The 13,314-nt window shown below is 42.1% G+C and overlaps 1 protein-coding gene across 3 annotated transcripts in view; it reads left to right on the top strand.

The window, feature by feature from the left end:
• RARB (retinoic acid receptor beta) overlaps positions 1–13,314 on the top strand; it is a 771,255-nt gene that overhangs the window by 667,240 nt on the left and 90,701 nt on the right. For all 3 annotated transcript variants that reach the window (XM_017955965.2, XM_003895181.4, XM_009201805.3), the window contains one exon: positions 6,192–6,333. In XM_017955965.2, the coding sequence (XP_017811454.1) occupies positions 6,192–6,333 (142 nt within the window). The remainder of the gene's footprint in view (positions 1–6,191; positions 6,334–13,314) is intronic.

Here is a 13,314-nt window from a genome sequence, read left to right on the forward strand (position 1 = left end):
TTTTTTTTTTTTTTTTTTACAGATGGGGAAATTGAGGTCTTAATAGAACTCACTCAAGGTCATACAGATAGTAAGTGGCCGAGTCACAGTTCAAATCCACATGTGCCTGAACTAGACACTTCACTAGACCGGTATCTAAACCAACAGAAATCATCCCCTGTGGAAGATAGTGGAGATTATTTTGTGTGATAACATCTGAAAATTAGAAGGTGAAGCAGGGTTCATGTGTGGAGAAAAAAAAATCTAGAGCAACAATTTGAGGGTATCGGAGGAGGGAAGATGGCCTAACCCAATTCCATATCAAAATATGCAGGAGTGCAGGGAGATGAGGCACTTTTCTCCATGTCCTTTCTCGATTTGTGATTTAAGATGAGTCCATCAAGAAAATTATAAATTTTATGTATTTGGGTATAGGATATTTAGGTATAAAAAAGACAGTTATCCCTCCTTTTGATTTTTGCTTCTTTCTTCACTGTAGATAATAGGGATGACTGGGAACAGTGGTACTTCATACCCTCAGGGAGACAGAAGTAATCTGAGTCAGATATGGGCGTTCCGTAATTACTGCTAATACACGAACCAAATGACTCTAATGCATGTATAGCCTTCTCCACCATGTGAGTTTTTTTTATCCTTTTTGGTTGTACCTCAGTTCTTTGATAACAGCAGTCGAAGAGCATGACGTAGGAAGGTTGAAAAATCCACGGTTAGAAAATGCTTGACTCAGTTTGTAACACAGATCTGTCTTTCCGATCTAGGTAATTGGTGTTCATTGCGTTAACGGCTTTAACTATCATAAACAACAGAAGTCATGACTAATGAAACCATGGTTAATAAAGAAAAGTCATAATTAACCAACAAAAGTTAGGATTAAGCAACAGAATTCATTATTAAGCAACAAAACTCATGTTTGACCGACAGAATTCATGATTAGCCAGCAGAAGCTATGATGTATAACGAAAGTCATAGTCAACGTGCACAAGTCACAGTTAGCCAATGGAGGCCCTGACTGACCTGATTCCAACTCAAATCAGTGGGTCTGCTACTAACAGCTGAGAAATCTTATTGTTTAATTTCTTAAATACAGATGATATCATCCTCAAGGAATATATTTAAGAAACTAAGGTATAATCCAAGATGGTTACTCTGGCTCTGGTTATAGCTAGGACTTCATCAACAATTACAATTACAATTACAGTTGCAATTACAATTGACTAACAATTGTTAGTCAATAATTATTAATTAAATATCTTTTCTGTGTCAGGTTCTGTCCCAGCCCCGAGCTATTCAGCTGGTGTGTCCCAACAAAATTTGTTAGGTGTTGAAAAACTGAACCACTTTCCTGCCAGTTTCTGCCTGACCATTGCCTTGGGTCTTCCCTCCCTCCATCCAGCTGTACTGACTTAGTTCCAGGGAGGTCATATTTGGCACTGCCTGGAGGCCACCTTGGGTCCACCAAGTTGTCAGCTCAGGTTCCTAGGAACCAGCCTTTATCCCTATCCTACTCCCCTGTCAGGGAGGCATGGGTATCAGCAAGGAAGATGGCACACTTGGTGGCACTGTGACACCTTAATGGAGAAATGCACAACGCCTATTGGGGCTCCCTGAGGCTGTGGCCACCAGCCACAGGTTGGCATTCCCCCATGTTACCTATGGAACCTCTAAAGCAGACAGTACTATTGTTTAAGACTTTAAGTATCACCCTTGAATAGGTATAACATGGAAGGAAAAGCAAAATACCATGGTTGCCTAGGAGAGGAAGCATCCATGTAGGCTTAGATCAGTCAGAGAAGGCTTCCTGGCCAAAGTGACCTCATAGAATTTTCCTGGGTTTGCTGAGAAAAGGAAGTTCCCAGAAAATGAAAGAGTAAAATTATGGTGTCAGCAGTTCCAGAGTTGGCAGCAGGAAACCAGGTGGTGTTTTTTTGTTTGTTTGCTTGCTTTTTGAGATGGAGTTTCACTCTTGTTGCCCAAGCTGGAGTGCAATGGCACAATCTCAGATCAGTGCAACCTCTGCCTCCTGGGTTCAGGCGATTCTTCTGCCTCAGTCTCCCGAGTAGCTAGGATTACAGGTGTGCACCACCATGCCTGGCTAATTTTGTATTTTCAGTAGAGACGGGGTTTCTCCATGTTGGTCAGGCTGGTCTCGAACTCCCAACCCTCAGGTGATCCACTCACCTTGGTCTCCCGAAGTGCTGGGATTACAGGCCTGAGCCACCGCGCCTGGCCGAAAACTAGATCTTAAGACTTCTAGCCACAATCACTTGGGATAGTATTGAAACATTCCAACTTCAGTCCAGCACAGATACCTGCCTGAGGCCCTCACTGAGGTGCTGCAATGACTCAGTTCTCAGATAAATATAAAGGCCCTCATGATGGTGTCCTTTAAGCCCCAGACTGGTTTCCAAAAGTTGCTATTCTTGCCCATGCAGGTGGATGGTCTCTCTTTCCTTAGTCTGCAAATACTACCTCTTCTTTCGCCAATTTCTTTGCCCTCAGAAACTCCCCAAGTCTCACTCTCTAGCTACCCAATTCATCACTTCCTGGTGTTATGACACACTTGGAATCCCAGAAATTTGTGACTAGAGAGGACCTTACAAGTAAACTGCCCAACCCCTCATTCAGGGAAAGAAAGAGCTTAGTCCCACATGGTTGTGACTCACTCAAGGCCTCTTAGTGACCATGAGGAGGTTGCAGCCCAGGCGTTCAACTCCTAATCCAGGGCTGGACCTGTCCTACCTCTGCTCTCTCCTCTCAGGTTGCTCCTCCAAATGGGACTGAATTCATCCTCTGTACATGCTCAACTTTTGAATCTCCTCTCCTCCAGATGTGTCTACCCATCCCTTGGCTTCAATAACTATCCCAAACTTTGTCACGAAGTTTGAGGGTTCTAATTTTAGGTGGCGCAGATCCATGGCTTTAAATCGGTCACATAATAGGAAGCTTATTTTTTTCTCTGAATTCTTCAAACAGAAAATCTTGAGTCAGTGCTGATGTGTGTCTCATGCTTGCCAAGCTCCCTTTTCAGTAAGAAGTGAGGAGGGCGGGGGCTCCTGGCCTGCAGCAGACACAGTGCCTAGTAGGAGTGAAATGACATCTGATTATTGTATTGTTTGCATTTCTCTTACTTCATGAGTACCTTCTAATATTGACAGTTGATCTGGTTTTCCAAGTAAGCCAGAGAGAAATGGTTTCCACTTTAAATAGTGTTAAAAGGAGGAATCAACCTCAATTGAAATCTTAGCTAAGTAAACTTTAGGTGTATGAGGATATCTGCCCTCACCTGCCACATACACTGGGTCCTCAAAGCAGTGATCCAGAAGGGAGTGAGGTTAATATAACCATTCGTGATACCAATGAAGGAGGAGGAGAATTTGTACGATGCAAACTTCTCTTTGGCTCGGAGGGCATGTCTGTTTACTCAACCCATGTATAAAAATACCTCCTAGCATATATTTTAGTCAGCAAGTGTTCTAGCGTGGTGGAAATGATTTACTGAAACTTAGACCTTCTCCTGAAATCCAGCCAAAAGTCTGATTTGGAAAACCAAGAAGTCCTATTTAGTTTCTGCCGTCATTGTTACGGAACCACGCTGACTGGGTAATTAGTGACATATAAAGTTCTTTAATTCTCCAGTCTTCCTTCATTTGAGCATCATGAGATTGTTTTTCTCTCCTTCCCGGTCACTCACGAAGTGTTTGCTGAACTGAGTATTTGGTTTTTAATAAATGGAGGGGGTCACCTTTGTCCGTACCTCATTTTCTTCCCCCATGTGTAAAGGACCGTGTCTTCCATTGTGTCAGTGTTTCTCGGCAGAAGAGCGATGGAGGTTTCTGTAAACTGAGTTTCTACAGCTGGCAACAGAAGGTGGCCCGCAGTTATATTTTTTGTAGGGAAAGACATGGTTTTAGGTGACCACTCTGCACAGATTCTGGGAGGATTTCACAATATTGGTAACCTGTTATTTTAGATTCTAAGCGTATTTGTAGCTCCAGAAGCCCAAAAATAAGCTGTGTTTTCTTGGAAAATGTGTGTGTCTGGGATATGTGACAGGAGTTGCAACCTTAAACAAGATTTCCAGGTGCTTACAGTTGAACCATGCCAGTAAAAATATGCTTATTTAGACGTTAAAATCCTAGGGTGCCCATGTAAGTATCCTAAACAATGTGTGTTACACGAGCATTCTTTGCTAATGTGCTTTAGCTTTGCGTGTTCTTAGCTCTGGCTTCCACAGCGTTAATGTACTGCAGGGAAAGTTGAACTCAGATGGTGGCTCTTAGTTTCTGTTCAACGCATTTGATGGTGTGTTTCTTACATTCAAGAGAGTAGTTTCTGGTGTTGGTGTAAGCCACATCACAACTGGCAAGGTAGACTTCCTCACTCCTAATACTCATAGCGACGTGGAAGTTTTTCTTAGGCCTTTAGAAGAGAGAAAAGGCAGCAGGTATACCCTTCCTCTGTGTATTCAGCAAGCATCACTTGATCATCCATTGTCTGCAAAGCTGTGTGTAGAAACAGGGAAGACAAAGAGGAAGTTGGGGATCCTTGCTTCTGGAGCCTGAAGTCTGCTTTATTTCATCAGTGTTTCACAGAAGATCAGGGTAAATTGCTTCTTTTGTCAAAATGTGATTTTCAAAAAGTTAAAAAGCAAAAAACTCATTCAAGCATTTAGTAAGCACATGCCAAAAATGTATTTAACTCATTGACGAAGGGAATAGTGGGATGACAAAGCTGGTTTAAAGGAAGATATGAGAAAGATATTCAGGTAGATAGGAAACGAGAGAAAGGAGTGGAGGAAAAGAGAATACTAGAATAAGATTGCAAAGTTAGATAGAAAATGGTTCATTTCCTACAGGGCAATAAAACAATAATATTTGGGGTTATTGTTCATCTGGTCAGAAATGTTTTGCACCTATACTAGACAAAAATTAAGTGTAATTTACCAGTTTTCTACAGTCTGTATAGAATCTGGGTCCAATCAATAGCAAATAGTAAGTCAAACAAAGTTATATTTCCTGTGAGTGTTAGATGACACTTAGGTAGACTTGTCAGTCAATGCTGTAGTACATCTACTCAATAGAGCTTTCTGCAATGATGAAAATATGCTATATATGTGGTGTTTAATATGGTAGCTATGGGCCAGATGTGGCTATTGAGCATTTGAAATGTAGCTAATGTAACTAAAGAACTGAATTCTTAATTTTATTTACTTTTCATTAATTTTAATTTAAGTAACTTCATGTGACTAATGGGTACCATGTTGGACAACATAGCTCTAATATGCCATTAAATGGGCAGACACTCATTTTTATTTCTTGTTTCCAATTTTGGATAGTTTTTTAAAATTGTATTTTAGATGTTGTGAGAGGAGCTATGTAAAAGAACTCAGAGTAGACTCCTTTGAGAAAACCAACTCTCTCATTAAGCAAATAATTTCTTTTCTTTTTTCTCTTTCTTTTCTTTTCTTTTCTACTCTTTTCTTTTCTTTTCTTTTCTTTCTTGTTGAGACAGAGTCTCACTCTGTCACCCAGGCTGGAGTGCGGTGGCACAATCTCGGCTCACTGCAACCTCTGCCTCCCAGGTTCATGCGATTCTCCTGCCTCAGCCTCCCAAGGCTGGGATTACAGACGTGCGCCACTGTGGCTGCCAAATTTTTGTATTTTTTTTAGTAGGGACAGGGTTTCACCATGTTGGTCAGGCTGGTCTCAAACTCCTTACCTCAAATGATCTTCCTGCCTCAACCTCCCAAAGTGCTGGGATTACAGGAGTGAGCCACCGCACCCAGCCAATAATTTCTTTTATTGGGTAAAAATCCTCATATATTGGGTTTCTTGGTAGTGGGCTCATCTGAAATTGTTCTGGTCAGCAAGGGAGCCAGTTAGGAAAGCTAAGCCTGTTTGGAGGGAACCCAACTCTGGTGTTTTCCAAGTAAATCAACTTGGAATTAATTTTCCTTTAGCAAGATAATAATGGTCATGTCTAGTTTTGATTAAAAGGGGCTTTTGGGTTTGCAACAAAGGGAGAAGCTATTGATATCTCATGAGGATTTTAAGGTTTATGTAAGTTAACTTTTCTGCTGCCATCACTTCATTATGCAAAAAGAGCAATTAATGCATTGATAAGGTTGGCTTTGATTCCTGATTAAGCTCATTTGCTTTACTGAGTTTTCTCATCTTCTTGCTTGCTTGCAGGGCTTTTTCCGCAGAAGTATTCAGAAGAATATGATTTACACTTGTCACCGAGATAAGAACTGTGTTATTAATAAAGTCACCAGGAATCGATGCCAATACTGTCGACTCCAGAAGTGCTTTGAAGTGGGAATGTCCAAAGAATGTAAGTGGAGTCTCAAAAACCCTTTTCCCTTTTTCCTTATTTCTGTGATTTGCTCACCTTCCACAGTCATGTGGAATTCACACATGACACTAATGATATCTTGCCAAGGGTAGGTGTGAATCGAGATGACGTGAAAATGGGGATTGATATGGAGATTTTGAGATGAAACTTGAGTGACAGTTGGTGGAAAGGCAGGAGTTAGGTGTTGTGAATGGCAGATTTGTATTCCAAAGCATTGGCTGACTCGCTGTGGATCCCAGAGCCATTAGCAGTAACTCAAGCATATCGCACAGTCACATGGTGACTCCATTTCCCCATCTTGACAATGGATATAAGGATCTTCGCCTGTATCAGTAAGGATAAGATAAAATGATAGGCATGAATGTTAACAGTAGTCATAATTTGCCCTTTTTTAGGAGGGAAGGATTTGAAATACACAGGCTTTAGTGTAAACAGAGTATATATACACTGCAACAAATTTTGCTCTTTCTCTCTTTGACATGTAGAAATGTACGGAAAAGAAAGTATTAGGTGGATGGCTTGGCTCAAGCAAGCCTGGGAATGTCATGGGGATATGTGCCCAGTGACGCTCTTGTGGGACTCCTGCTCTTCCTGTCACTCTATCACAGGGGGATTTTGGTGATGGCATGCTGTGCACATGTGAGCAGTGGGCTGGGTGCTGCATGGGGACCCTGGAGATACCCAAGACATGGCTATTGCCCTCCAAGAGCATGGGACAAAGAGCCAGGCACCCCAACCATGATCCTCTAATGGAGTTGGAGGAATTATGCTATGAATCAGGAGCTCTTAGATTTTGGAACTGGGAAACGTGACCCTTGGGTGAAATGACTGAAGAGGGAAAGCCCCTAGAGCCAGCCAGAGGCACTGCTCTGAGGGTGCCCAGCTGGGAACCTTGCCTCTGCTTAGAGCTGTTGCTCAGGGATTGTAGCAGATGTTTCTCGGTAGCCCACCCAGATTCCTTTCCTAACTATACTCCTGCCCCTTCACGTTTCCTAACTGTACTCCTGCCCCTTCACCTTTCCTAACTGTACTCAGATTTTAGTTTTCTTTTCTACGCTTCAGAGAAAACTTCAGGGCTGGGATCCACTCAGTCAATTAAAGCCAATCAGCATATTTTATGTTCCAACCACATATGTGAACATGTAACCTAGGCTGGTTCAGTGAGAGGGAATTCAAGACTCGTGCGTAGAATATCAGGACAGAAGTACCCTTCCCTCTATGCATGTGAACAAGGAAACCGGTAGCCATGAGTACCCTGGTGGCCATCCTCCAATCCCCAGGGAAGTCAGCTGTAGGACAAAGCATGCACTGTAGATGGAAAAGTAGAAAGACAGAAATCAAGCCCTTAATAGCACCATTGAATTACTGAACCAGCCAACCCTATGAAACCACTGCCTCCAGGTCGTTTTATTTGCCAAGAAGAACCCATTAAGGCTTTTGGAATGGACGTCTTGTTAATATTTAGAGTCCTCATGAATGAGAATGGACTGGGTCATCAGACAGCAAAGCATCCTGCATGTGCCATTCCTTCTGGGAAGCTCTTTTTCCCCTAGGCAGTTCCATCTGCAGGTGATCGGTCACTTGACCACATTTCATCCAGTTCCTTTCCCTCCCTCTAAATTTTAGAGCCATTGAGTTACTCAAAATCCATACATTTGAAGATAGGAAGCTAACATTCAGTTGGCTCAGGCTCTAAATCCTACCACTGAAGAGAAAAGTATGATAACCTGAAATAGCCAGATTATTCCTGTATGTGAGTTTCACAGGATGATCACCTACTGCTCCAGTTTTGGTCTGATGTTCTGTAGACACGGATGTCACACAGCATTTCTGTGGGAGAATTTCAGTTCAGGCTGAAATTATAAATGAGTAAGCCAGATGTGGTCTCGGGGAAAATCAGTACTTTTGCATTATTTTGTGTGGGCTGGAGACCCATTTCCTGCTTACATTACTTAAAACCCATATCCTGCTGCTCTGTAAAAACTGGCAGCTTGGTTGGCAATTAAAAAAAATAATGTTTACACCCACAGGAAAACTCTAGCATCAGCCCTCAAGGAGCTTATCACCTTAATTAGATTTAAAAATATAGAAATGGGAAGAAAATGGGATCATTATGTCCAAGTACACAAAAATAAATATATTTTTGTTAAAAGGAAATTGAAGGGAAAGAAATAAACACTTGGAATATAGAGATTGAGAGTCTAATAGGATATTTTTAAAGTTGAAACAGAAGGAAGCAGGCAAATATGAGAATCAGTAACCAATTATACCACAGTATACGCAACTGAAATGAACCCAAGAATAATAGATACTCGTAGAATGTTAGAAGTGAAAAGGGATCTTAGAGATTGATTTTCACTCACCTCTCTCATTTGACATACAAGTACACTAGGACTCAGAAAGATGAAACGGTTTTCCCAGCTGTCCCAACTGGCTGAAGACATAACCAAGAATACAGTGAAGTCGGCCACCTCTCCTCCCCATGCCTTTTCTGCACTAGCAAGATTAGCAAGATGCACATTCTGTTCTAGCCATAGGACATGTCAGTTCATCTGTATGTGTCAGAATCCTTTAGATGAGAGTGACAGAAAACCCAGCCCAAGCTGGCTTAAGCTACAACACTCTGCACATGTCACTGAAAAGTCCAGAGTAATATGCTGGATCCAAGGGCACATGTTTGTTTTCGGGGCATTGTTTCTCTTTGTCTCTCACAGCTGATTTTTGCTGTGCTGGCTTCATTCTCAGGAAGATTTTCCCCATGTCTGACAAAGAAGGGCACCAACAGCTCTAGGCTGATAATCTATTGACCCATTCAAAAGAGAGACTCTTAGATCTCGATTGTTCCATCAAAGCCAAGGGACAGATTCTCAGTGGCCTAACTTGGGTCATGTGCCCCTCTATGAATGCATTGCTTTGGGCGGGGGATAGAATATTGTGATTAGCCAGGTCTGGATTATGTGTCATTATCTACAGCCCGGGATTGAGGTTGACTTCACCCAAACCATGTGGGTGGGGAGTGTGGAAGAAAATGTTCCTCAGAGGGGAATCAGAAAGACAGGAGGCAAAAAAATGTCCACCATGATTTGTCAGGTCCCACAGTGCTGTTCCCAAGGCACTCTTCTTTATGCTGTGGGAGAAAAAAAGAAGGGTAAAAACTGGGAAAATTTAAGAATCATTATAGTAATAGCTAACTAGACAGGGTATTTTCTATGTGCCAAGTACTACATTAACCACTTTTTTTTTTTTTTTTTTTTTTTGGTCACCCAGGCTGGAGTGCAGTGGTATGATCTCAGCTCCCTGCAACCTCTACCTCCTGGGTTCAAGCGATTCTCCTGCCTCAGCCTCCCAAGTAGCTGGGATTATAGGCGCCTGCCACCACGCCCAGCTAATTTTTGTATTTTTAGTAGAGATGGAGTTTCATCACGTTGGCCAGGCTGGTCTTGAACTCCTGACCTCACGTGATCCATCCACCTCGACGTCCCAACATGCTGAGATTACAGGCGTGAGCCACCGCGCCCGGCCTACATTAACCACTTTTAATGCTTTATCCCATTGATCCTCATAATAATCCTATGAGATAGATTAGTTATAATTCCTCCTTCCCAAGTCCCATCTTTTTTTTTTGGCAGATGTGGAAACTGAGACACAGAGACATTAATCAACTTGAGGTAACACAGTTAGTAAGGGGCAGTGCTGAGATTTGGAACCAGGCAGTTTGATGAGAAAGTCTATATTCAAATTGAAATATATATACTGCGTGCCATAGGAAGCAGCATTTAAAACTCTGAGTTCCTTTTTCCACTCTATTTTATTGCCAGTGGTTAATAAAACAATAACCATACTCCTTGCTCTATATTAGAGATGTATCCCCTAGAAAATCATGTGCAAATTTAATTTTTACAGATCAAATTTGATTTTACGTATGTAAGGGGATTTACAAGTAAAAGAAATCTTTTAACGTGCCCTACCAGAACAGTATGCTTATTTCTTCATTTTTTTTTTTCTGTTTTGTAAATACTGCTGCGTATACCTTGTATTTTCCAAGGGCTTATAGAACTAGGGAAGCCTTTTTGCAGAGAAGTAGCTGTCTGTCAAAGCATAGAATTTGAACATGGTAATGGCAAGTGAAAAAAAATCGATTTTTAGCAGCATTCTAAAGGTGGTACAAAAATTTACTAAGAATTGGAGACGGAGGCAAAGGAAGCAAATGGACTCAAAGTTGAATGATGAACTTCTGCTGGTGGCGTGGGAGGTTTGTAATGATGTCAGAAGAGGAAAGCATGTGGCAAAGCCGTGAAATAAAAACAATTAATGAAAAAGAGAAACAATAAATGAAGGCATAACATTTGGATGATAAAAGAAATGTCCAGACAAGCTTATAATATAGATAATAGCTGATGGTCCATGATGAGAAAGAAGATTTAAGATGATACTGTTTAGAAACCATGGGAGTAAAGCCCTAGCAAGCCTGATCATATGCATTTAAGTCAGTTACAGAAATTCAAATGAATAGTTCAGATCGTTAAGCCAAAGGTCAGCAAACCATTTTTTAAAAGAACCGGCTCTTCGGGCATGGTGGGGCGTGCCTATAATCCCAGCTACTCAGGAGGCCAAGGCAGGAGAATCGCTTGAACTTGGGAGGCGGAGGTTGCAATGAGCCGAGATCACGCCATTGCACTCCAGCCTGGGCGACAGGGTGAGACTCCGTCTCAAAAAAAACAAACAAACAAACAAAAAAGAACCAGCTCTTTTTTTAAAAAATGTTTGAAATTTTAGAAAATATTTTTGAGGCCCTGTGCAGTAGTTCACACTTGCAATCTCAGCAATTTGGGAGAAGGAGATGGGAGGATCTCTTGAGCCCAGTAGTTTAATGAGACCAGCCTGGGCAACATGGCAAGACCCCAACTCTACAAAAATTTTTTAAAAATTAGCTGAGAGTGATGGTGTGGACCTGTGGTCCCAGCTACTTAGCTAATCAGGAGGCCGAGGCAAGAGGATCACTTGAACCCAGGAGGTTGAGGCTGCAGTGAGCCATTTTCATGCCACTTCACTCCAGCCTGGGCAACAGAGCAAAACCCTGTCTCAAAAAAAAGAAAATATTTGTCCTGGTCTTCATGACTTAACTTTGCCATGATAGCACAAAAGTAGCCATGGAAAACATAAGCAAACAAGTGTGGTTATGTTCCAGTAAATCTTTATTTACAGAAGCAGGTGAGGGACTAGGTTTGGCCCACAGGCCATGGTTTGCCAACATCTGCTTTAAGTGGCTCATCCAGTGGCCACAGATGCCACTTAGGGCTGCTCTGTGATCCCATCCCACGCTTATCTCCTACCAGAAGACACAACCAGCTTCCAGACACACTACACCATGCTGACTTAGGAGCCCTGTGTCTCCATTTTTCTGAGGATTCACCTCCTCCTCCTTCAGTTGAACCCCAGGAGCCTGATGAAATGTTATTTCCTCTATAAAGCCACCCGTAAGCCTCATTCCACACTCTAGGCAGAGTTATTCATTCTTCCCTCCCCAACCTCATGTTCTCACAGTGCTTTGCACAAAGCTCCATGAACCGCAAACTTATTATATTATCCAGATAGTATGATTCTTCACACACCAGTGAGTCTCCCTGGCTTGATTATAAACTCCTAAAAGGCGTGCATCATGTCTTTCTCACCTTGTAGCCCCTGAACTTAGCATGAAGCTTTGCTCAGTGAAGTTAGAATGATCAAGTGGTTAAATGTGACCAGTTTTAAAGGCAAACCCAGCTTCTCCCTGGCTTTACTGTCTGAAAAGTTGTCAGAGGCCAAACAATTCTAGGTGTGTATTCACATTGTAGTCATTCGTTTATCTTCTAGGGGCCCAGAACAAGTTATTCAACTTCTTTGAGGCTGTGTTTTCTACCTGGATGAGAGGAACATCGGTATTGCCTAACAGCCCAGGCGTGACATGAGAATTGATGCTTTTAATCCTGTTTAGACAGCAGTGTTTCCATAAGCTGCTTCCTCTTCCCGGTTCCCTCCCCCAGAAGACATTAGATCTTCTAGGGCTTTTGCCAGTGAAAAAGGCTGAGCTGAGCAGGTGTCTTGGGTAGTTGTGCATGGCAGAAGCCCAGTTAAGAGGGAGAAGCAAAGATGGACATGTGTTGGGGTTTGGACCTTACCTTTGCCAAACCTTAGCTATCACAGAAGGGGGTCCAGGGATAGGGGAGATACTGCGGTCAGGAGGTCAAAAGGAAAGTGGAAGACACGAATTAGGCCAGAATTATGACTTGGGTGCTGTGAGGAAGGGACAGTAGTATACCCTGGATGCCCCTGAGGTTAGGCTAGGTTCCCATGGGTCACTGGCCTCCTTCAAGAGTGGGTGTCCCCTCCCTGTGTCTGTAACAAAAACACTATGGAAGGTACTGTTGCTGCCACCCCCTCATCCTAGTTCCTTTCTTTCTGAAAACCACTGGCCATGAATTCATGCAGGGGAGCCTCTTTGTATTTCTCTTTGAGGTTATGTTTATGTGCCCATGCCCTTGAGTGATGAGCAAAACATGTCTGATTTTGTTTGAGAATGCTTTTTAACGTTTATTTCACAGCATTTTTTTCCTATGACAGTTTCATAACTGTATTTGTAGAACAGAGCAATTGAATAATCTCTGAATTTAAGAGTCCCTAAGTACTCATTGACACCTTTTCATTTGGGGCATATTGAGCTTAAAAACAGCTTTTCATAAAGTCTCTAAATTCCAGTTTATACTTTAGACGTGAACGTCCCCATGGGTCGATTGGATGGAATGAATGTGCTTTGTACGGGCACTTAGATACTTCTGTGGGAGAATTTTGTTGTTCTGTGTTTCTGTCATTCCCCCTTTACTGTTCAACTTAGATTAAAACAAACCTTTTGGACTGAAGGCACTTAACCTTAGTTAGAATCACCTTTGCTGGCGCACAAATTATATTGATGTGCTCATTGGT

This window comes from Papio anubis, chromosome 2, assembly GCF_008728515.1.
Source record: "Papio anubis isolate 15944 chromosome 2, Panubis1.0, whole genome shotgun sequence".
Taxonomy (NCBI): Eukaryota; Metazoa; Chordata; class Mammalia; order Primates; family Cercopithecidae; genus Papio; species Papio anubis.